This window comes from Anabrus simplex, chromosome 1 (genome assembly GCF_040414725.1).
Source record: "Anabrus simplex isolate iqAnaSimp1 chromosome 1, ASM4041472v1, whole genome shotgun sequence".
Lineage (NCBI taxonomy): Eukaryota > Metazoa > Arthropoda > Insecta > Orthoptera > Tettigoniidae > Anabrus > Anabrus simplex.
The window spans coordinates 1,699,411,918-1,699,437,494 of NC_090265.1; the positions used below are offsets into that span (position 1 = coordinate 1,699,411,918).

General features: G+C 38.6%; 1 protein-coding gene across 1 annotated transcript; it reads right to left on the reverse strand.

Annotated features, from left to right (window-relative positions):
• Positions 1 to 972: 972 nt before the first annotated feature.
• On the reverse strand, positions 973 to 2,208 carry LOC136863860 (neuropeptide CCHamide-1 receptor-like). Its single transcript, XM_067140220.2, has one exon. The coding sequence runs from the start codon at positions 2,206 to 2,208 to the stop codon at positions 973 to 975; it is 1,236 nt and encodes a 411-aa protein (XP_066996321.2).
• Positions 2,209 to 25,577: the final 23,369 nt, after the last annotated feature.

Sequence of the window (25,577 nt, forward strand, 5' to 3'; positions counted from 1 at the left end):
TTGTAGAAACTTGTAATGTAAGTTACAAACTTTCATCGTATTTGCAAATTGTTAAAAAAAGTAAAATTTCACATTTTCTGGAAAAAGCCCTATTTGTTTTTCTAAATCAATTTTTGAATTGATATTTTCTATAATTTTACTCTTAATAAAGTGTTAAACATTTAGAGACATATCCTTGCACATTTTAACCTCAGAACAGCTTTCAGGTGTCATAGTAGAAAGCATCTATCATGCCTGTGGACATCTCTGACGTTCTGAACGCCACAGCATGTCGATTGTTGTAGCAAACAAGGGTTTGATATCAGAAACGTCAGCCTGCTGGTTACGTTTCTACAAGTCTTAGCCGCTCGTGGCTCATCGACAGCAGGCATGGCGGTCAGTGTTGTAGGTAACAGTCTGTATCGATACGGTGATGTTCTTGCTATGAATTTAATGTGTGATGCCCGGGAATTTTCCTGTTTAACTCCCCAGATCAGCTCCCTCATCTAGCGGTTACCTCTCTGCTGGTGAGTACTTCTCGGCTGGGTCAAGAATATTAGTCCTCAGGAGGATAAATAATTGGGAACCTGACTGATACTTAAACTCCGACTCTATACTGATACACACACTTCTGAAAACACCTCACACAGTTTACACACATTCCTACCTTTACGGGGTTTATCACTAAACATGAACTTAGCCCCTGGAATGTATGAACACCTTTGCCTTTACACTTTATCATCCCAGTCCTTTTCGACGAGCGTGTGGAAAAGTAGATGGTCCCCAAATTATAATTTCTTTTCAACGTGTTTCTTTCACGTAGTAAATGTGACATATTAGATTTTATCAGTTGGTCCCCTAAGTACAAACTCCAGCATACTAGAGGCTGAGAGCTGGACCGGACTTTTTGTGGGCCTCACCAAAGTGTTGAGACGCAATCTGATGTTCGTGGTATCTGGCGGCCGTGGAGGGAAACTGCGACCGCAGCCTTCCTCAGGTCTTATCGAGGTTGAAGACCGTCGTGTTGGTGGTGGTGAGCGAGTTGTTGAACTCCTCTAATTGAGTGTGGTGCCGACGGAACGTGCTGTTGAAGTGGACCAAAGTGTGCGTAGAGATCTCACTATTGCCTCTTCTTTTAAGACCATGTCGAGAAGACGGGTCCGTGCAGCAGCAGAAGAGGTACTGATTGAAATATTTCCGAAATGCTCCGCTTATAAAGTACAGTGCTATGGGATTGATACAAGAGTTGATGAAACTCAAGCAAAACCCGATGATTCTCAAAGCATGCCAATAATCGTCGTAAATATTCTGGGATTCTGGATTAAAATGGAACCACAGCATAAAAGTGTGGTAAGGTAGGAAGCAAAGAAAGAATATTATTACAAATGCTAACACCATCTTTGCTACCTTCTTACGAGCGCGAATCTGTGTTGACTGTCCTTGTCTTTCGCCAGGCATATTTCGAGTGCTCAGTTCGAGGTGTCTCGCCATTAAGATGTAGAAACAAGCGATGATACATAAAGGGATAGCATAATAGACTAGAAACTTCATCATAACGATGATACGTGCATAGTGAGGGCCCATTTCTTCAGGGAACGGGAAGCAGACTTCTATGTTGGCTTGAAGGTCGGGAATGGGCACTTCGCGTATGTAGGAGTTGATGGTATCTGGAAGCGCGAACAGAAAGGCCAGCACCCAGATACCTACCGCCACGAGAAGTGTGAAGGCCTTAGCACTCAATCGTCCACCACCCACATGTCGCCTCATGGGACTGACAATGGCGCAGTACCGCTCAGCGCTCAGTGCGGTCAGAGTAAAGACAGACACGCCTATGGAGACATCTTTGGCACACTCAGAAAGTTTACAGATCACTTCACCGTACGGCCACGAGTCGAAGGTGTACAGCGTGGAGGTGAAGGGCACACAGGTGAGTATCACCAGCAGATCTCCGAGAGCCAGACTGAAGATGTACGTGTTGGGAACATTCCTCATGTTGCGGTGTCGCAGGAATATGAAGACCAAAGTACCGTTGCCGAGGACACCGACCAGGAAGATGACAGCGAAGAGGGCGGGAACGATGTACGTCTCCAGGCGCTCCGAGTACGGCGTTATAGTTGATTCTGATTCTGAGTTTGAGCTGGGTGACGAATCATTGATCCACAAAGTGACGTTGGACATGTTGAACAGGGCAAGATTTAAGCTCATGATTAGAGCAAGGTCAGGATCCATCATGACGTAACCTGAAACAAGTGAAAATAAACAACATTCATTACTAGAGAGTACTGAAAACAGTGAGTGCAAGAAATATGTTTTCAAATAATTAGGATCAATAATATCTGAAGATAACAAGACATCAGCAGGAATAGAGCAAATTAGTGGAAACCGATCCTATTATGCCCTGCAAAGCATGTCTAAATCTATACATATTATCAGGAATATCAAGATTAATATATTTACATGACTATATTGTGACCTTATCGGTCATGTACATATTTATTTATTAATTATTTGGCAGTGAAAAACCTTTGTAAAGCTCCCTCGTACTTGTTACAAAAAGTTGCATTTGGTTGCACATGCTTACACAACCTTTGTAACCTGCTAAACACCACTCCGTCTTAACTAAAAGGATACACAGATAGAGAGAGAGGGAAGAAAATCTCAAGCCAGAAAAATCGATAATGATACCGTCACCCGTTAAAAAAATGGCCGAACACGATGTTGCCAGCTCGCGAATCGCATTATTATGATGAGATTTCGAGACATGCATAGTATTTAATATGAGAAACCTTGGGATGTTATATGATTTAATTATAGACATCTGCCAAAATTCTAATTCTTTATAATATATTAACGTGTGGAAGAATACGCAATCGTTGCATTATATAACAAGCTAAGCGTCCCTTGTACGCAGCACCCTCATGGAAGACATTGTAGGGGCATTATTTTGATAATTAATTTTAAATAAATGGCCGAACATTTCAGGTTCCGCACATAACCAGACTACTTAAGAATCTGAGTCACACGTTTGAGTGTATTACCGATGTCATACGACACGTGGAACTATTAATTAAAAAAAAATAGTGGGGACTATCCATTGTCTCTTGCATGGAAGGGGGAAAGTTTATAAAAGGAACTGCGATGATGACAACCCATCCACTTTACGCGAAGGATCCAAAGCAGAACCACGGTTTGATGGTGTTCTGATCTATTTAATGTTTCAGACTGTAAATGTACAGTTTATATCTTCGAGAATATTGTAATTGTCTACAAACAATAGTATTTAAAAACAGGTTGAAGTTATGTGATCGCAAGAACGGTATAATTGTAACTTTTTAAGTGATGCAACAAGTATTAATTTCATTATAGTGCAATTAATTGTATTTTGTGTGTTAAAGTGACGCAACAAGTCTTAATCTCATAAAAACTGTTATAAGTGTAGAAGATAACCATTGGAATATGAACGTGCTCAACGGGAGTAGCAACGGACATGAACCCGTGACCAACGTCAACACCATGGAAGCTTAAAAGGAAAGAATCAGGGTCTTACCCGGGACCCGAACCTTGGATTGTTACGACATAATGATAAGTACTAAAATGAAATAATTTTTTAATAAATGCGCGGTTATTCATTATGCAGATCACGTAAATTAGGTTAGACATGTAAATTGCATGTATTTCTTTTTAATTAGAAAGAGAACTTGTGAGTGGTCTTCATATTCATTTATGTTCATTTCATGGAATTTATAGTCTACTCCATGGGCTTAAATATATATATATAATTAACGTAATGCATGTATTTGACGTGATGATAAAATATTAGTTAGTCAGAGTGCTTAGATTAGGTAAATGTAATAGATAGTGGATTTGTTTTTGGCACTGAGCCGAGCCGTAATTTTGTATAATTTATTTACGTGATATCCAAGCTTATTATCATAATGCATGGTGATTATGCTTGTAAAAATGTATTATCGACTGTTAACATTAGGATAGCAAGGCACTCTTATTTTCATGTAATTCGCATGATGATATATTTGTAGATGGCTGTATTAATTATATGCGTAACTTGTGACATGCCTAGACATCGAACAGACGCCTTCCTATTGAGATTAGCGTTTTTCTTTAATGTCGAATAATTTCCCTTTCTGAATATGAGAATATCCTTATGGATATGTTTAAAATCCATATTTGATTTTATTGATTTGATTTTAAAATGTAGGAAAAACCTAGGCTGTATTCTGTAATCGGATGGAATCGAAGCTGGTCATTCTGAGATGATGGATGTGAATATGAGACAATGAACAGTGAATTGATATTGTATTATATAATTGTGGCAGGACAGTGAATTTATAAGCCAGTGGAGCTTTGGAAATATGATATGAGAATATATAATGAAATAAGATTATTTAACAAATATGTGTTCCAAGGGAAACGATTTGCTTTCACCTTGAGATGTTGAAAGGATATTTCTGCCACACCGAGCCATTATTAGCCGGGCTTTGACGTCCAGAGATTTACGATGAGGGGAGAGTGAAAAGGGTTTGGCTCTTGTAGAGGGTTACCGTATGCTGTATTGTTCGAGCTATTCCGCTTAGAATGAAAGCTGTACGACACCGATTATTGTTTAAAGGATTCTTTGACTTTTTCATGTATGATATTACAATAATATTTAACTAACTGGAACGCCAGTATTATCATTTATTTGTTGACCATATGATTAATTAAGAAAGGCAGTTTTATTAGTCCCGTTTGTCGACGCCATCTTCGATATCATTGGTTCGAGTTCAGAGGCAACCATGGATTTTTGTTGTCACATTTTTTTTATATATATACAGCCAATTGCATGTGTATATTGTTATTGTTTATTTTCATATTGTGTACATATTTTCCTTTTTATACATTCTTATAGTCGTGTTTCACTCTTTATGTGGATGACAAATCGAGTTTTATTTTCGTAATTTTTGTCATTGGATCCATTGGGATGTGGGTTCGATTTCTGGACCCAACATCAGTCATTTTATTTTGATTAGGATTATAACGACTAGCATTCATTTATTCTTTGTTTATTTTTGTAATATAATTAATTTAGCTAGGTGACCACTTCAAGTTATCTTCAATTTAATTTGTTGTATAAATAATTGCTTCTTCTGATAGTGAAGAAAGTTATTAATGATAACCGTCGCATTTATAAGGATATTTTTAATTTCTTTTTATTTTGAAAAGTATGTTATACAAATTATAATGTAATATTTATCATCATGTCGGGAAGAAGAAAGAGGTAAAGGAGAAATACATTTTTTTTGACACTTTACAATTTGTATTTAGTCCTTTGGATATTGCATATTCAACATTGATATACTATAAATATTCAGGATCAACCTTTAATTAATTTGATTTATCAAGGCTCAATAAATAGGTATTTAAACTTTTGTTTGCCTGTCATTTTGCCGAATAACATTGTATCCCAGGTTTCCTTCCGTTCATTTATGCCTTTAAGCTAGTTATGTGTTATTTTCTTTGATCTTCTGCCGCGAACGTACCATGGCCTTGGGAGGTCGGTGGTTTGATTCTTTGGAACGGAAGGGTGCAGTAGACCCTTGCACGGTCGGAAGAGCATTTGCTCACCCATCATTCTGAATTTTTTTTGTTCCTTCCTGATGAGGTGACATTTGACTCTAGACTAAAAAGGTCCCTTTCCATCAGGCGCTTTGGCGTATGGTGTTATATGGCGATATCCCGATTTTTTGGGATTATCATGCAGTCATTTGGTTCTATGCGGCAAATGGCGTGGAGTGGAAAGGTAGCAATATCTATACTGCGATCGAAAATTATGTATGGTTCAGAGGTGAGAGATGACTGCATGAGAAATAAGGTTGTTTTTTAAGGTGGTAAAGGAAGGTCTTACGGAAGATATTTAGAGCTCTGAAAAATGAAGGTAGCTAGAGAATGCAGGCTGAAGCCAGTTGGTTTTACTCTAGGACCAGAGATATGTGTGGAGGGGAATTGACCTCTTCACTACAGGCATTTCTAATGCCGAAATAGAAGCTACGGTATACGAAGTCGTCCTCCATGCCGGTTTTCGGGATTTCAGCCTAGGTGTAGTGGACATTATTGTTCCTGGACCATGGGTCATCAGCTCGCTGCTCTAGGAAGCAGGTACTACATATTCCGCTCGTGACGGCGGGCTATCAAAGGAGAACGGAGCACCGGGCAGACTTTTGCATACAGTGGTGGTACACGGAAATAATGCTGCCATACAAATTCGTTTTTTATATTGTTATTGTTACGGAGATATCCGTGGAGCAGGAAGAGGTGAAAGAAGATGCTGGGTGGAATCGGTCTAACTACGATATCCAAAATTGAATTAAAACTTTAAATAAAGGTTTTATTTCTTTTAGAATCTCAAACTTAACAAACTTTTCACGTGGTGAAATAGCGACAGGTAAAAATAGCAATCACGAAACAATAATTGGAAAACCCAAGATTAGGGAATTTTACAGATTTGGGGCTTCAAGCCCTTAGTTTACAAATTCTGAGATACCGGATCCAGTTTACAAAATTTAGCAAAATCTCAATGTTTAGACAAGAATCAGAATATTCCAGTTTTAAGAGCACTTTGCTCCGAGAACTTTACAGCCTTCCAGAGGCGCACCTCTATATGCACTTGAATTTAGAAAACACAGAAAAGAGCTTACATGCTCTCCAGCTTTAACTAGTCTCTTACAGCTCACTTAGAGCAAACTTACACAACCCCTAACAATCTCTGGCCTCTCTAGGCAAAATTTACAATTAACAAAAGTTAGTACACAGGGGTATCTAGTACCTAACCTACTGGGCCTTCGTGGAAAAGAGTAACAGGTTGAATATAATGGCCCGAACACAAAATGAATGGAGGCGTATACTTGCACTCCTAGATAATGAAGAATTAAACTCCTAGCAGGGCCCTCGGCCCAGTGATAAAGGGGTTAATCCCAATCTACTGAGGTGACTCGAATGAAAGTTAATTACGGGAAAGACAAACAGTTACAAAATCGTAGTCACCTCAAACCAAGTTGAAGGTGAACTCGAGAGGGTAACGCACTCTCTATCCCCGATTTACAGTTAAAGACTTTATGAAATTTTACATTAGCCGAACGAAAATTTACATTTTAGGAAAGGTTGGTTACATAGGTAGAAATTCGAACCTTCCCCTCGGATAAGTTTGCGTAGACAGCTAGAAAGATAGAATATTGGTGGCCATGTTCTGGACTAATCCGGACACACCCTCTCAACTTTATTGGCAGGCTCAAAAGTTACACTTAAAGAACCAAAAAGAAGCTTGTGATAGGCTGAAAAATAATTACAGAAAATTCCTATTGGCCAGATTCAAAACTGGCGGAATGAGAAAGAAGTGTTGCAAACTTTGAAATATACATAAAAACAAATGAAAGTTAATTTACTTGAGAAAACCCATAAACACAAAATTTCTTTCAATAACAACTTCTTTACCTTGTACCAGAGTGCATGACCACAGTTTTTGGTAATACCATATATGGAGAAATGTCCAAACTTGTTGATGTACAGCAAAAACAAAACAAAATACTTCCAATCAGTTTAGGAAACTTAGAAATGAAAAACTTCTCAATTTTGCAGTAGTGACATCTTCTGATTGATGTCCCAACTTGATGTAGTAGCAGTTTCACGTTTGTTGGATAGATAGAGTTTATTAAGGCGCTTCTTTTGAATGAGCGGAGTTGAGGTGTACCTCCCTGTGCAGTTATTTTTATTACTTCATTATTATTATTATTATTATTATTATTATTATTATTATTATTATTATTATTATTATTTGGAGTATTGCCCATGTGAAACCAACAGGATGCATATTACAGAGCATACGCGTATGACAGGTCGAGAAAATTATTCGCAGGGAGAGGAAAACATATAGCATTGTAATATATCTCCGGAATAAATGTATCGTAAGTATATTATTTCAAGAAAATACCATTTATGGGATTTGTTTACATATTCCTCTTAAACCAGGGCCTCTCAAACGCCCAAAATCTCACGCGCGCAAACCGAGGCGCAGATATTCTGTACACCGTGCATCAGCCCGAGTCGGCTTGGTTCGCACCAGCGTTTTGTCTCGGGGCGACTCGGCTAAGCTCGGCTCAACTCTGTTTGGATTGTGGAGCGCTGCAGAGCAAGTGAGGAGTGGGGGAGATAGGTGGAGCGAGCGAGACAGGCGTAGGGAAAGAGAGAGACAGAGCTATTGCTAAAAATCCAGGAGTGGGTGTCTGCATTCAGGTCAACCGAGCGAAGTCGTCTTATGCACCTTGCGCCACTCAATACACCGGTGCATGCACTCTGAGAGGCCTCATCTTAAAGGGACACACTTTTCAAAATATTTTTGGTGTTGGTGACTATGAAAGCAAAGAAACAATCAAAGTAAACAAACAAATTTAAACACATATTTGGTGTAAATCTGCCCCGTAGGACCTTCGGGCTCTTTCAGATTTGAATCCTTGGTACTATTGTTTGTGTACCGGCAAGTCACAATGCATAATCTAGCTTTAGATTAGTGAGCCTACTTCTGTGCCTAGATTTACAAATCTTCATTATTAAGAACAGTTGTTTGTACAGATGTGTGGATCCGATCTGTCATGCAATAGTTTGTACAATCTAGGGATTCTCTTTGGTGGAATATCGGTATAAAATCAGCGTGTTTATACTTATTTAACTATCGTTCTGTCACTCAAACAGCTCTAGCTTCGACACGCATGACTTAAGTAACTTCCCCTCTGTTCCTCACTCAGCTGCTCCCATCCCTCCCAAGCGCTAAGCAGAGTGGATCTGAAGGCATTTCGCTTTGGGTTGACGATGCCTGTCCTGGACCATAAGCGAGCAAGAGCTTGCTGTCATGTGAGGAAGTGTGGTCTTTCCCATTACGGTACACGTAGCCAATAGACTGGGATAGAAAGCAGAGTATTATACACTCTGTCAGAGTTGTACACCAATATTTTGGCTCTGTGAATAGTTCACCCACACGCCTACGCAGTATTCAGCATAAGAATAAACCAGAGTGTTCGCTTGAACATCCCATGATGTCCCATTCAGCCCGATCGGCTCCAGACAGATTAAATGATTATGATGATGATGTAGAGTGACATTTAAGAAGCAGAATGTAACATAAAAACTTTCCAGTATATCAAACACACAAAAATTTAAATAAAAAGTATAACACCATAAACATAACTGTAAAAAATACACACTATATACAACGAATATCATGTTTCGTTCTACAAGAACATCCTATGATTGTATCAAATCACTTAAATCATGCGCATATATGTACAGTATTGTTTACATTAGGTAAATTTGTCAATGAAAGAGAGTTAAGTTATAATATGAAGAAGTATTAACATAATGATTGTATTAATATTCAGCCATACCGTATTAACATAATGAAATACTTCTGTACTTATCTAGACCGCCGAAGCTTAGTCCGTTGTCCCTTCGAATTATCCGGACTCGGGCTGGTGCACGGTGCACAGAATCTCTGCGCCTCGCTTTGCACGCGGATTTTAAGTGCCAAAGAGTACCAAATATATTCTTTATTTCTTAAATACTTCTGAACTACAAACGTTTTAACAGAAACACTTTGTATAACAGTGCATTTATTGTATCTGAACGTTACAAAATCGCTAAAATTGATTTTAAGTTGAAATTTTACACCCGGACCTTTTTTTTTTGCCTCTCCTGTAAAATTTTATTTTTGGATTTGGTGCGTTTTGAAATAAGTTTCTCAGTAGGCTACCAGAAGTTGTAGATAAAAATGGATGGTATTATGCAACATTTGACCAAGCGCCAAAAATAGATTTTGGACATATTTACACAAACGCAAAATCCTTTGTATTAATTTATCTCTCCTATGAAATGTAAAGTTTAACGTACGAAAATGAAGATAAACACATCAATTTTCTTGTTGATGTATCAAAATTAAGGATGTTTTGTGGCGCTTGGTCATTCGATGCTTTAGCAACCCAAAGGCCTAAGTCAATAAAAAGTTCCTTCATTCAACAGAAATCCTCAATGAACCTTCTTCAAAATTTCGAGTAAATTCATGGCTTCCAGAGACAGCTACCTCGCAGAAAGGATAGTATTTTCTGAAAGCCTCCATTAAGGTCGTGAGGAATATGGAAGGCGCTCCACAGGCTGCGGACTGGCGTTGGCAGGTCAAAGACCAACATGAGAAAGTGGGGATTCGCCTGCAACTCCACACTGTGTGAATGCGGTGAAGAGCATAGCATGAAATATCCCTTTGTCTTCAAGTTGTGCACAACTACATGTTCTCCTAAGAACATGATTGATGCCACCAAGGAAGCGTGTGAATTACGTATATACTGGTCACACTAAAAATAAATTTTATTTGTGTAGGGTAGGTTCATGTGATGTGGTATTACTTAGTTTCTACAAATGATAAGCTTGTAGTATCAATTTTGGGATGTATTTTGTTTTATTTTAACATCTATGATGTTATGTTTTATGTTCATCACAGGATTAATTAATATATTTGATGCCTTATTGCAGTTCCTTTATTTTTTGTTTTGCATCACTTGACTAATAAAAAATTGTCATTTAGTGCTTCAATTTGACTCTGGAAAGTTCAGTGCAATGTAAAATAGCGTACTTGTTCACACATGTTGTTGCTCATTTAAGTACAGGATTATTCTGGCAAATATTGCATCTCGTGTTGTATTGATCATATTCGTTTACAAACCTCTCTCACAAATGTTGCAATTTTATGACTAAATAGAACAGAAGCTTTTTAAACATACATAATACACCATACATTGTTCATGTAATATGTTCCAAAACAATATTATACTTAATAACAGCATACAACATGAATCAGCATAATACAGATTTAGAAATGGCTGTTAGTCCACTTGATGCAAAACTTGAATTTAATGATTGAGGGATAGGCGTTCGATCAAAATTAATTTTCCACAAAACCATACTGGGAACAGAAGTCCGAACAATAAACTATATAAAGTTTACATCTTTATCTACCAGATAGAGCAATAATCTAAACATTTCAATTTATGCTCTTGGTCAAATGATCCATCATGCAAATGTATTACTGTAAGTGTACTATGGACTACTAAACTGTACCCTTGCTTCAGCTATAGGACACTGTTGTCTGGGGTTTTGTAGTAAATGAATATTTTGAATGACTTCATTCTTCAAAAGGAAGTTCTAAGGATCATTTTTCACATTTCGAATCGAAGTGTTTGCAAACAATATTTCATAATTAATAATATTATGTGATTTTATTCTATATTCTTCCTGGCATTTTCCAAGTTACCTGGGGTCAGCACTTAAAATAGATTTAGCCCAGACTTACGGCTGGATGCCCTTTCTGATGCAACCCTATATGAAGGAATTAATTCACTATTGCGTTTTACTACAATGGTTTGTCTTAAAATAAGTTGTATGTATTTGAAGATATGTATTAATGTGAGTAAGACGAACTGGATGCCTAATTAATAAGACAAACTTTAATCGTTCTTACGGATACACGTATCTGCATAAGAATAACTATTGAACAGAAAGGTACTGTAGTAATTATGATCTCCCTCAGAAAATTACATCATTATCGGACAAAATATTCGTAGTATTGGTCAGAAGTGTAAGATAAAAATAGCAGAAATTTTACAAAATAGGTAATACCATATTTTCCCAAGCAACATATGTACTAAATCTCTGTATATTCAAATGAAATGATGGTCGTTCGCCTTCTGAAACTTCACTTCTAAAACACTTAGCAGAATTTCATGAAGTTTTGTGCAAACAATCTGAGAGGGATCTGTCATATGACTAAATACATTTTCTTTCCAAGTATAGATCTAAAATACAATATTTGCGAAAACATGCATTATAATTTACTCCTAGACCGGGTAAATAGTTATGTGAGGATAGCAGCTTATTTGTTTAGCGTATGATGTACTGAATATTTACATTATATACACAAATAAACAAACGTAAACATACACTATTATCAAGTTCGCAAACCGAGTTCTAAACTAAGGTGAGAAAGCGGTTCAGGTGTTCTGTCTTACAGTTGAACGCACGGAGATGACAAAAACAAGCTGAGTTTGAGTCCTTCTATCCCAATTTGAAGATACGTTCCACATTTGCCATGAACAGTCATCACTGTGTTTAATGTTCTCCGCTGCCGTCTGTGTAGATGGAATTTAGCCGACCACTCACAAGTGTTTTCTGTGATGTGATGGTGGGGTGGTGGGAATTGCTGTTGCCACTCTTGTTTCCATGGATCTGATATGTTAAAGAGTCGTCCTTTAGGCTAGGTGCCGTTCGTCAAGAAGTTCCTATTTATCTCAGTATTTTGACAAAGGTCATAGATGTGTCTGGGAGTGCCAGGACTGTTTCCTGTTTTCTTCCGGACGTTCAACAGCGATTGAAATCCCCTTAAGGGTTGATGGAGGTATCTATGTTAGTCAGGCCAGATTTTTATTTATTTTACAATTTATCCCAATTAGCCACACAGCCAGCAAATCACTGGATATTTAACAATTTACACAACCGCTGGGCTCCGTGGTTCAAATCCCAATCACTTCATATAAGATTTGTGCCGGACAAAGCGGAGGTGGGACAGGTTTATCTTCGGGTACTCCGGCTTTCTCTGTCACATTTCATTTCAGCAGCGCTCTCCAATATCCTTTCATCTCTCAGTCATTAATCATTGCACCAGAGGAGTGCGAAAGGCTTCGGCAGCCGGCACAGTGCCTATCCTCGCTGCTAAATTGAGAGCTTCATTCATTCATTCATTCATTCATTCATTCAATTTCTGACCCGGTCGAATGACTGGAAACAGGCTGTTGATACTCATTATGTACGTATAACAGATATCGGCACCGGAAAGAAATGACATTTTTATAATAAGATTGTTGAAGAATGTAAATAGAAAGCATCGATTGCGACAGTCTTTTCCAAAATACACATTCCCTGATGTTTCACAGTTCATGATCTTGTATTCTCTTGTGTCAGACAATCAATACAATACAAATTCTTGCATAAATAAGATAATAAAATTTATGAACACTATAAATTGCATTTTTAAGTCATTATTTCTGAGGAATTCTGCTAAAGTTATACATAATTATACTCCAGTTGACAGGATAAATTAAAAATGAGACACTTGTAGGAAGTGGAGTTCAGATTTTAATGAATTTTGTGAGCATCATTGTTCATGCTGCACTGTACTTTGTACAAACCAATACAATACGGTCAAACCTGATACACACGGAAGTCATATTCACATGTGGGAGAGTCCAACACTTTAATGCGGTGGAGATGGTTGGCATAATATACGTGTCCGAGTCTCATGCGTGTTAATGATGTAAGGTGACGCCGAGCGAGTTTGATGCAGACGAACCATGGTTTCTTAGGAATGGATATTAGCATGAAGTGCAGCATAATATCGTCCTTTGTGAAAGACCGCTGACCATTTCTCAGGGCAGATAGACCATGGATTCTTGTATGGCGAATGCACCCTGGTATAATGCGCAGTGCCTAGTTCAGATGGATGTCCATCAAACTGAACAGCAGTATTCAGCACAGTAGTAACGTAAGTTAATTGATATGAAAGTGATAGCCATATTGATAGTCTGTGGTTTGCTGAGAGTACGTCGGTCTGTGTAGAGATTTCCTACACCAAAATTATTCCGCAGTAATTTAACGAGTGCTTCAAAATTTATGCATTTCCTTTGTAACTCTGGAGTGGGGAAAATATTCGTTTATAGGAAGGGGAGTTAGGGATTTGAATAACTTATCAAGGGAGATGTTTAATAAATTTCCAATGTCTTTGAAATAATTTTCTTTGAAAAGTCTAGGAAAACAAAGATAGGGAATTGTCACCTGGGCGATTGCCCTAAATGCAGATCAGTAGTGATTGACTGATAGGTGCTCCAGGAAATTCCGAGCGCTCTTCAGCTGGTATTTGGCCGGTTCTTGATGTGTCCTGCTAATTCAGACTGGACATCAGAGTGTGCGAAAGTTGCTACTTAAAAATTACACGAGCATGAAGAGTGGAAACAGTGGTTGGTAATATCACCCGTTTCTGCTGGTTTCTAACTAACTAACTGACTGACTGACTGACTGACTGACTGACCACCAAATGAAAGAAGCTCTCGTGAAGACAGCCAGTAAGCTTGCCCCTCTTACTTAGAAGAAGGAAACATCCGTGTTGGACTGAAGACTGTGACAGCACAATAGCTCAAAGACAGGAGCGTGGATGAAATGGAACTCAAGTCCAAGGGCATTTGCGGGAACTTTCTAGAACAAAGGAAACTTACAACCAAGATCATCCGAGGAAGCAGACGGGCATTCACACACAACCAACTAATCCAGATAGAAGAGAACTTTGTTAAAAATAAATCCAGGGACTTCTACAAAACTTTCAAGCAGACACTTGGAAAATACACTCCACCAAGTCTCCACTTCAGAGTCTCACGGGGCAATCTGGCTCTTAACGACAACGAAAACTGCCGGCTCTTAGCCCAGTATTTTAAGAACTTACTTAATTGTGATCCAACCAGCGAAGGTTTTGATTACTAACAAACCACACCAAACTCGGACTCGCTGCCTCCTTCACAGAAAGAAGTTTGTGAAATCATTCAATTACTTAAGAATAATAAAGCAGCTGGAGAGGTCTCCTTTGTTTGTTAATTCTGGAAGTATGCTGGAAGCAATGCCATGGGCGAGCTCACCGAGATCATACAGAATATCTGGGAACAGAGAAATTACCACCTGATCAGACATGAGTTCTGATTCATCCCCTTCATAACAAAGGAGACTTTACTGATCTCAGCAACTACCGTGGGGTTTCTCTCGCCCCGGTAACATACACGATAGTTTCCAAGGCGTTACTAATACGGGCAGAAAGTCAACTGGACAGTCAACTCCGAGAATATCAAGGAGGCTGTGCGAGATCCTCAACTTTAAAACTGTACTTGCATATTTTAAATGAAGAACCGCAAGGTGGTCGTCACATTTGTTGATTTTCGGAAGGCCTACGACTCCGTTGATTGATAGCCAAAAAAATTAATAAAATTCTCCACGAACTGGGATTAGACAACAAAACCCGCTGATTCATTCTAGAAACATTGACTAACACCCATTCCAACGTTATGTTTAGAGGCGTGGTTTCAGAAAAACAGGTGGACTTTCCCCACTTCTCTTCAACTGTGTCTTTGAAAAGGTTGTAAGAGAATGGCGCAAAGAACTGACCAACTTGGGTATCCAGAGTAGGATATACCTGGATCATAAGGAGGAAGGGCTGGTTGTAGATTTTTATTTTTATTTATTTATTTCAAAAGAGGCACCTGAGCCAAGGCTCATAATGGTCATTACTCATTACTCTATAGGCTTGGCAGTTTTACTTTTAGAAAATTAACAAGCTTGGTTTTAAAGATGGGTAATTTAGCGGCTTCTCGAATATGCTCAGGAAGGCTATTGAAAAACTTTACAGAGAAATGCCATAAAGAATTAGTGCCATACTTAGTAGACTTTGATGATTTACTGTGAATTTTAGTAGATCCTCCTGTATTGTATGAATGTATATCAGAATTCAAGTTGCAAAGTGTGTTCGAATGAGTTTGTCTATTTCTCAATTTATACAACATAATAGCTGAAGCTTTTTTACGAAGACCATCTAATGACAGCACATTACAATACTGGTAGACCTGTATAGTTGGTGTTAAGGTGGGTAAGTTGAAGAGTATTTTCAGTGCTCTTTTCTGTAAGATACTGATCTTTTCAAATTGTTCTTCACTGCAACATGCCCAGATATGAATCATGTAATTCAGGTGGCTTTCAATTAGTGCATGATGAATACTCTTCAACAGTCCACGAGAAACTTTGTATTTTAATCGGCTGAGTACACCAATAGCAGGAGTTATTCTATCACACAGCATTGTGATGTGATTCTCCCAAGTTAGCGAGTCATCTATGCTAAGTCCTAGAAATTTGGTTGATTGAACTCGAGGTATCACTTGGTCATAGAAATTTAAGTTGATGTCCAGAGGAAATGTACATAATGGTTTGTGAAATATGATATAGTTAGTTTTATTATGATTAATTCTTAGTCGGTTGGTAGTAAGCCAGGTCTGAATTAAAGATATGTCATGTTGCATCTTTTCTTCAAGATTATATATGCAATTCCCTGTGTAGAAAATATTTTGTGTCATCAGCAAATAATGACAATTTGCCGAACAGCGGCAAGTTACCAATATCGTTGACAAATACAAGAAATAATATTGGTCCTAGAACAGAACCTTGAGGCACACCAGTTGTTATAGTCTGCAACGTGCTTTCTGCTCCCATACAACTAACGAACTGTACCATGTCTCCGAGATAATTTGTAAACCAGTTAAGTGCTAAACCTCTAACCCCTGCTGCTTCCAACTTCTGTAGCAAAATGTTATGGTCAACTGCGTCAAATGCTTTCTGAAGATCTATAAAGAGGCCTGATGGTACTATACATGAGTCTAAGGACTCCTGTAACTTAATAATAATGTCTTCCACAGCATTGGAGGTACTAGAGTTAGGCAAAAATCCATACTGATATGGATAAAGATAGTCATTACATTGTAGATATTTTAATAACCTATCTTTAACCACTATCTCTAGGATTTTTGATACAATGGGAAGGACTGGTATAGGGCTGTAGTTATAAAGATCAAATTTATTAGACCATTTATACACAGGTATGACCATGGCAATTTTTAATTCATGTGGAACAATACCTTCACTTAACGATTTGTTGATTAACTTTGTAATGCATGGAATTAAATGCACAGCTAGACTCTTAAGTAGGTTATTACTAATACCGTACACATCACTACTGCTGCTATTTTTTAATTTTCTTATTATTTCTGCAACTTCAAGGTCATTAGTAGGTTTCAAGAACAATGGATTACTTGGCCCATTTCCAATATTAGGTGATTTGTGGGTAGGAGTATTGGTAGCTAACTTTTTTCCTATATTAATAAAATGGTCGTTAAATAATTTTGATATTTCTGCTGAACAAGTCACAACATTATCTTGAACTTTGAGTTGGAAATTCCTGTTTTTGTTAAAATTTGATGTTAAGATTTCATTGTCGATTTTCCAAGGATTGTTTTTGGCATTACTTAGTCTATTTATGAAATATGCATTTTCCAACTATCTTTTATGTTTAGTTACCTGATTACATAATATTTTATAGTCATTTATCAATTGCTGTGATGCAAAATCACAGCCCATTTTTACTCTAAGTTGTTTTCTTTTTATTTTACCGTAAAGTTTATTCTTTTGGTCAATGAGGCTGGAAAGTGTCCCATTCATCCACGGGCAATATTGGCTACCTTTGAATGTCTTATTATTTGGTTTATAATTCTGATTTATAGGCTTACTGCTACTATTGGCTTCCTGCAGATAATTGTTAAGTTTATTTACTATCACATCTCAACTATCACCTTCACTGATGATCAGAGGATTGGTAGACATATAAGCATTCATGTTCTTCACATTACATGTTTTTGGTTTCAAGTATGAATTTTCTGTTCTCATTTTCGGTAACAAATTGATGTCGCAGACTAATAAATTATGATCACTATAATCATTAATTATATTATACAGTTTGCACCTACACAGCTTATTGCCGGGCCTTTGCTGACGACATGACACTGATTGCCGATTCACTGGATACAGAAGACAGGCAGCCAAAGTGGGTCTTCAAGTGTCTTTGGAGAAAGTAAAATTCTTCAGCAACATTAAAGAAGCTAGCAGAGAGATACTACTTGAACGGGGAATAATCAAGAGCACTGGTAAATTTAAGTATCTCGGCGAATTGATTAAAGTCAACTTATCAGAAAGACCATCATTATCCATGAGAATCGACAAGTTGGAACTGGCCTATCGACTGACAAAGAACACTTATAACAAAAGGTGCCTATCAGGCAACCTGAAACTGAAGCACTACATGTCAGTCATACGACCAGACGCTCTGTATGCCTGGAGTGTCTTTCGTTGAACCGAAGAGGTCTGATGGAGAAACCGGAAGTCAGAGAGAGGAGAATTCTCAGGAAGATCTTAGGTCCGGTAAAGGAAGTTAAAGAATTCCGTAGACGGCACAATTCCGAGTTCTACTAACACATAATGAGGCCCTCTGACTGTGTTAAGAAAAGGAGAGTAGCGTTCTATGGCCACATAGTTAGACCAAATACTTTAATATGACAATACGGGACAGCTTGCTGTTTTCAGCTAGAAAGTCGATAGTGCTGCTACCTACACAGCTTGGTGTGACCAACTCTTCAATAACATATTGCTATCTGTATTATTCTTGGCGCACTGCCGTGTTGTTTATAATGTATCAGTGTTTGTCACTAAATAATCTTACATTGCAGTTATATTCCAAGAAAAGCATGGGAACTGATAAGGACCGCAAGTATTAAAAAAAGTAATGACCTCGCATCTGTGTAGAGGTTACATTCTATGCTCCTTATATTAAGAAAATCAATCAAATACTCTACTGAAATGTTAGTGGGACCTACAACCAATAATATTAACAAACATGGAACTCTAGTATACTCAAATTTGGGGGTCCACATTGTTAAACAGTACCATAAATTTCACAATCGGAAACTTGTGGGCCTGTAGCGTAATGGTTATCGCGGTAATCTTGAAACTGAAAATTGAAGGACATGAGTTTCGAATCCAGACACCTTTTTTTACTGTAAGAAAATAATAATATATTTTTACGTCCTACTAAGTACTTTTACGGTAATTTTACGGAGACGCCGAGGTGCCGGAATATAGTCCCGCAGGAATTCTGTGTTGGACCTCTTCCATTTCCCTTCTGATTAGTGTTAATAGAGGATGGCTGGCTAGTTGTACTTCTTCTTAAAATAATCATCACTACGGAATGGTCAGCGTACTGGCCCTCGGTTCAGAGGGCGCTGGTACAATTCCCGGCTGAGTCGGAGATTTTAATCGCGTCTATTAATTCCTGTAGATCGACGGCTACGGATTTGTGTTCGTATTCATACGCATCTTCAAGTATATACAACACATCATACAGAAAACAACCACAAAAACACGCGATAGTGAGTACGGTGTATATCCCTTCACATATGATTGCTGTTAGGAAAGGCAGCCGGCCGGAGAACTAGGCTAAGTCCATACAAAATCCTGCGCTAGGTAATTGAGAAAAGGCTAAAAAGAAGAGGAGAGAGTAGTTGTTAAATATTTCCCCAAGAGGCTGAGTGGATCCTCAAACAAATTCTGCTTTATAATTTCTAAGACAGTGAAAGGCACGGCTAACATAATGCTCGTTTGGAGGTTTATGAAGGAGGCATTTCATATATTAAAATTTCATTATTATTATTATTATTATTATTATTATTATTATTATAATTATTATTTAATTATTTTAACAAAAATATTTCCAATGAGTGTAGTGCATTCCTCTCCCGTTGGTCTTGACTGTAGCATAGACAAGTATGCAGTTCACGCCAACACGCTAGATGTCACCACCGTCGCTGTTCGCACTCCACTCAATGCTGTTGAGATAGAGCTGTCCGGTATTGGTGTATTAAAGTATTTGGTAAGACTGCCTTCCAAAAGACTGGCCAATCGCCTGTTCATCTTCTGGCAGAACAAGAAGATCCGTACCACTTGGCTGACAGAAACTGAAAAGGACATTAAATAACTGGGAATATCAGATCTTCAAGATAGACGGTCTGTACGACGTACCCTGAAGGAAGTCCATGGAAAGGTCCCCCTGGACCGGTGAAAGGAAGGAGTTACACTGGCAGAAAATTCACTAATACTGGGCAAAGATCAAAGCCCAACAGTTGAACAAGCTTGGTCCAAAGTAGGTCCATTCGAACCAAGAAGAAAATAAATAAATAAATAAATAAATAAATAAATAAATAAATAAATAAATAAATAAATAAATAAATAAATAAATAAATAAATAAATAAATAAATAAGTAAATAAATAAATAAATAAATAAATAAATAAATAAATAAATAAATAAATAAATAAATAAATAAATTTTCTTGGTCTCCATAGATACTACCAACTAGATGTATAATTCCACTCTTCCATTGAGGCGTTCCTAAGGCAACAGATCTTACCCTAGAGCTGGGAGCTATCTTGGTGGTCTGTGATAATATAATAATAAACATCATAGCAGAACATCAGCTGCCCGTATGGACTAACAACCCTTACGATGGGGGTGAATCAAAATGAATGATTCATACGTCCCGGGCTCACGCCCACCAGCTAACATCAACCACGAACTTAGCATGATGGAAACACATATGGCAGTGCAACTACCTCAGGCCTGCACTGCTAACAGTAAAGGCGAACCTGGTCATTCAGATTCTGGGGGATCAGGACATCATGCAGGGAAGAGTCAGAGCTTCCCAAAACTTCTGAAACCCAAGAGAATGCAGTTCATTGGCACATTCAACGTACAGACTCTGGCTAAAACAGGCAAACTCAAGATTGTGACTGATACCTGCGACAAGTTTAGAATTCTTATTCTTGCAGTTCAAGAAACGCGATTTCGTGATTACGATCACTTTGATTCAGGTGGATATCGAATATATAAGGGGAGGCCTGCAACTAAACTCGCAAATAGTAATTTACATATTTTGGGCACTGCATTCCTAGTACATAACAGCATACAGAACTCGGTAATAAATTTTACATCACCTTCGGAACGTCTCTCTCTACTCACGGTTAAATGTGCTAACAAATCCTACACACTGGTTAATGCACACGCTCCGGTGAACAGTGAAACTGACAAAAACAAAATTGAGAAGTTCTGGTTGCAACTCGAACGAGCACTAGCCAAGATACCTCAGCATCACGTTAAAATTCTCCTTGGGGACTTCAATGCACAAATCGGCAGGGAACGAGAATACAGAAGCATCATTTGGTGCTTTTCAGCACACAAGAAGACTAATGCCAATGGACATGGCCTAATCAACATATGTAGAATGGCTAACCTCCAAATAATGTCCACACACTTTAAGAAACCTCCGTGGAAAATGACCACTTGGAAATCACCAATCAACTACATAGGTGAATACCAGATTGATCACGTAGCGATCACAAGAAAATACTCTCCTGAAATCATGAATGTACGAGTTCGCAAGGGTTACGTAGAGTCCGACCATCATCTTTCACAAATCAAAGTCCGCTTCAGACCTATCCGGAAAAGTTATCAGAAACCTAAAATACCACGCATTGATCCAGAATACTTAAAAGATCACGCACAGGAATTCATGGAATCAATGCAGACTAACACAGAAACATGGGACACCCTTCTTGCAACCATTCAAGACTCAGCGAAGAAACTTGGCCAACCTCCACGAAAACATAAACACAGGGGGTGGACTGCCAATTGCGATAGAGCTCTGGAATCCCGCATGCAAGTCTGGAAGAATTGGCATAGTCACCAAACACCAGAAAATTGGAGTAACTTCATAGAAATACAGAAGCGACCAGCCAAAACTATTAGACGAGTTAAACGTACCTACCACCTCAATAGATTGTCGGAAATCGATTACGATTTCAAAAGGAACAACACTCGAAATTTCTATAGAACTTTTAGAGAAGAACTGACTAACTACAAACCCCCTAGTATTTGTTTTCGTCGCATCGATGGAACACTTGAGCCGAATACAAAAGCCAACTGTGACATCTTAAAGCAGTACTTTGAGGCGTTACATAACTGTGAACCTCCTTCCGAAAAACTGCAATTCAGCATATCCACCCCAAACCATAACTCACTTCCACCAACACATGACGAGATACAGAATATTGTATTAAATCTGAAAAACAACAAAGCACCAGGGGAAGATGCTGTAACTGCCGAGATGCTCAGGATCGGAGGTGAGGTCATTATTGACCGATTACAAGCCATCATTACGGATATATGGGAGAGCGAAATCATACCTGCAGAGTGGACAGCTGCTTTGATTCATCCTCTACACAAAAAGGGTGACAAGACAGATCCGAACAATTACCGAGGTATCTCTCTCCTATCAATTGCTTACAAAGTATTCTCTCGTGCTCTCCGTTCGAGATTAGAACAACAGATAGAATGGAAGATTGGAGAATACCAGGCGGGCTTCAGACCTCACCGATCATGTGCAGAACAGATCTGGAACCTCAAGACGATTCTCCAACATCGCCAATCAATTCGAACAGTGGTCACTTTTGTTGACTTTAAAAAAGCGTACGACTCGATTGACCGTGCCACCCTATTAGATGTACTTCATGAATATGGTATTGACAACAAAACAACGAAGTTAATCCAACAGACTTTAACTAACACAACTTATAAAGTGAAATTCATGGGCGAAATCTCTGAATCATTTGAGATAAGAACAGGCGTGAGGCAGGGTGATGGATTATCTCCACTGCTGTTCAATCTTGTACTAGACAAGATCGTTAGAACATGGGAGAAAGAAGTACACGGGATAAATATGGGAACGAGAGATAAGCGAATCAATATTAAGTGTCTTGCCTTTGCTGACGACCTAGCAATAATCACCCGCACTCCCGAGGAAGCCAGAACCGCTCTTGAGAATCTGCATGAGATTGCTATTAAGACTGGCCTCCAAATATCATATGAGAAAACACAATACATGGACTCCAAGAACACCAGTGTGGAATCACTTGGGACCAAATATGGCAATATCACACGAGTTAAACATTTCAAGTACTTAGGTGAAATTATCGGAAGCACTGGTAACGACAGGATAGCCAACAAAACCCGCGCCGAAAAATTACGTAAAGCCTACACAGTCACCTGGAATACCTACAATAAGAAATCCCTTTCCATCCAAGCCAAGCTGCGTCACTACCATACAGTAGTTCTTCCTGAAGCACTCTACGCGATTGAATCATCAACACTGACCATCAATATCAATGGCATCGAGAAAATGGAACGGCAAATACTTAGGAAACTATTTGGACCAAAGTTCCAAGATGGAATATGGATGCGAAAAAGCTCGGAAGAACTCTACTCGCTGACCGATAGATTCACTTCAATCGCCCGGAGAAGACGTATGCAATTCTACGGACATCTAGCACGAATGGACGACTCGCGACTGACCAAGAAAATCTTCCTCATTATCAGCGGAACCCGACAAAATAAAGTACGGTGGCTTGCTGACACCCAAAAAGATCTCGCAGAAGTCGGCGTTGACCCACTGACAACTACACGGGCTACATTTAGACCAAAAATTAACTTGCACAGCTTTGAAGCCAGACAATGTACAAGAAACTTGAAACTCCAGGAGGCATGGACTCAAGAAAGACGACAGACTCACAGTGCGAGGATGAAGAAGTTTTGGGAGGATAAGAGAAACAAGAAGAAGAATGCTATCTAATGGTTCTACGTGCTCCTTAGAGGGCCTAACGCATATATAATAAATAAATAAATAAATAAATAAATAAATAAATAAATAAATAAATAAATAAATAAATAAATAAATAAATACATAAATAAATAAGATCTCCTAAAGAAATCACACAAAGCGATAATAATAATAATAATAATAATAATAATAATAATAATAACAATAATAAAATTGATTTTACGACTCGCTGACTGTCACGTGTTCTGAATTTTGACCAACAGGAGTTCCTTTATTTGTGAGTAAATCCCGGCACGAGACTGACGTATTTGGCGTCCTTCACATACCTGAGGATTGAACCGGGATCTAACCTGCCAACTTGAGCTCAGAAAGCGAGCGCTGTAACCGTCTGGGTCCGGTGGAGTTGTAGTTCTCGGAAGAACAGTCCAGGCCTTGTTATTAACAGAGTTTTACTTGTTACTGTGTTCTAACACAGTCATGTTTATTGTGTTACCTCTCTAAGAGACTATTGTAAGTCTTCTTGTTATTGGTGGTAGTGATAACTCATCCTGCCCTTCGAAGAGTGAAGTTATCGGCAAAAGAAAAGAAAAGGCCTCCGAGGGCGTCAAAGTGAAAGACTCTCTAAGACTCGTCCGTTCCCAGTCCTAACTCATTTCTATGTCGGTGCAAAGTTAAACCACTGGTAACAGAATACTTTGGTGTCAAATTTCCCTTTGGCAAAATCAAATGATCATATCTGTCAATAAATATAACTTGATAACGATTAGTTTATTTTCATCTAACGAATCGTTTTCGAGAGACACCTGTACGGAATTTGGAGATAACAAGTGTATCAAAGGGGCTCTCAGTCATGACAACCCATTGTACTTCACGTCACAGCTTGCAAGATCACATCGATCGATCGATATGCCCTTCTTTGATAATATGTCTCTCAGTCATTGCCATTCATCAGTACTTGATATCACAGCCTGCACGATTGCTGGGTAGCATCGCGTTACACGTCTTGTTTCGCTAATTTCATGACGCAAGTTTTCAGACGACCCTCGGCTATAAGACATATTTATATCGGGATGAACGTTTTCTGCTGTGTTGCTTTGAAAGGTCGAACATCTATGTCATCAACCAAACCCCATGGCGCAACAGTCCTTGGCCTACCAAGCGACCGCTGCTCAGCCCGAACGCCTGCAGATTACCAGGTCTCTTGTGGTCGGCACGACGAATCCTCTCGAACGTTATTCTTGGCTTTACAGACCGTCAGATAGCTCCTCAATTGTAATCACGTAGGCTGAGTTGACCTCGAACGAGCTCTCGAATCCAGATGAAAACCTGGCTCGGAATTGAATCCGGTGCCACCTGGTAAGAAGCAGACACGCTACCCCTATGGCGCAGGGCCGGTTATATCTTCGCTCACCTCAGAATTTCTTATACCTAAAACACTGGAGGTATTTCTATAGTGGACTGGAACCAATAACCACGCTAATAGGCCTGCAGATTGTGCCCCAAGCACGAACACAGTTTAATTAGTTAGCAATATTACACTAACGTCATCAAGAGGAAACCCAATTAGCTTCGCCCAGGGAGTGTATTATGTGTTGTCCTGCAAATCTCCGATATGTTGATAGAATTGATATTGGTAAGGTCGTAGATGACGATGGCAACGACGCAAGATCTACGGAGATTTTATTGCAGTATTGCCTGTTGTACTTGGCTTTGACAGGTTAGCTCTTATACAGTTATTCGAGTAGTGATGACATCTTGTGGAGATAAATGGCTGCAGAAGAAACAGGACATACCTCAACTAATATAAGAGTCACCTACTTACAAAACAGGCCTTCTCCAAACAATATAAATCAGTTTCTTTGTTCTGATGTGTTAGTCTACCACCTTAAAAAACTTTTTACTTTGCGAAAATCAAATAATCTCTAACTAGAGGACCTGATGCTCCGCAGCATTCGTTAAAAATAGGTCAGATAACTCGTCTTGATATGCCTGTCGTAGTCATATTATTTGCCTACCCTTTTCTATGGTTTTATGGACACTTAATAAGAAGCACATTATGCCGCAGTTCGTAGTTAGAATTCATCCATTCTGACGTAATCATGACGTCTGTTTGGTAAAAGTATATCCATATATTTTCTTTTTTTTTATCCTGCAAT

Bases quoted from the DNA above. Each gene is read 5' to 3' on its own strand.
- LOC136863860 (XM_067140220.2), bottom strand. From the start codon at position 2,208: ATGGATCCTGACCTTGCTCTAATCATGAGCTTAAATCTTGCCCTGTTC.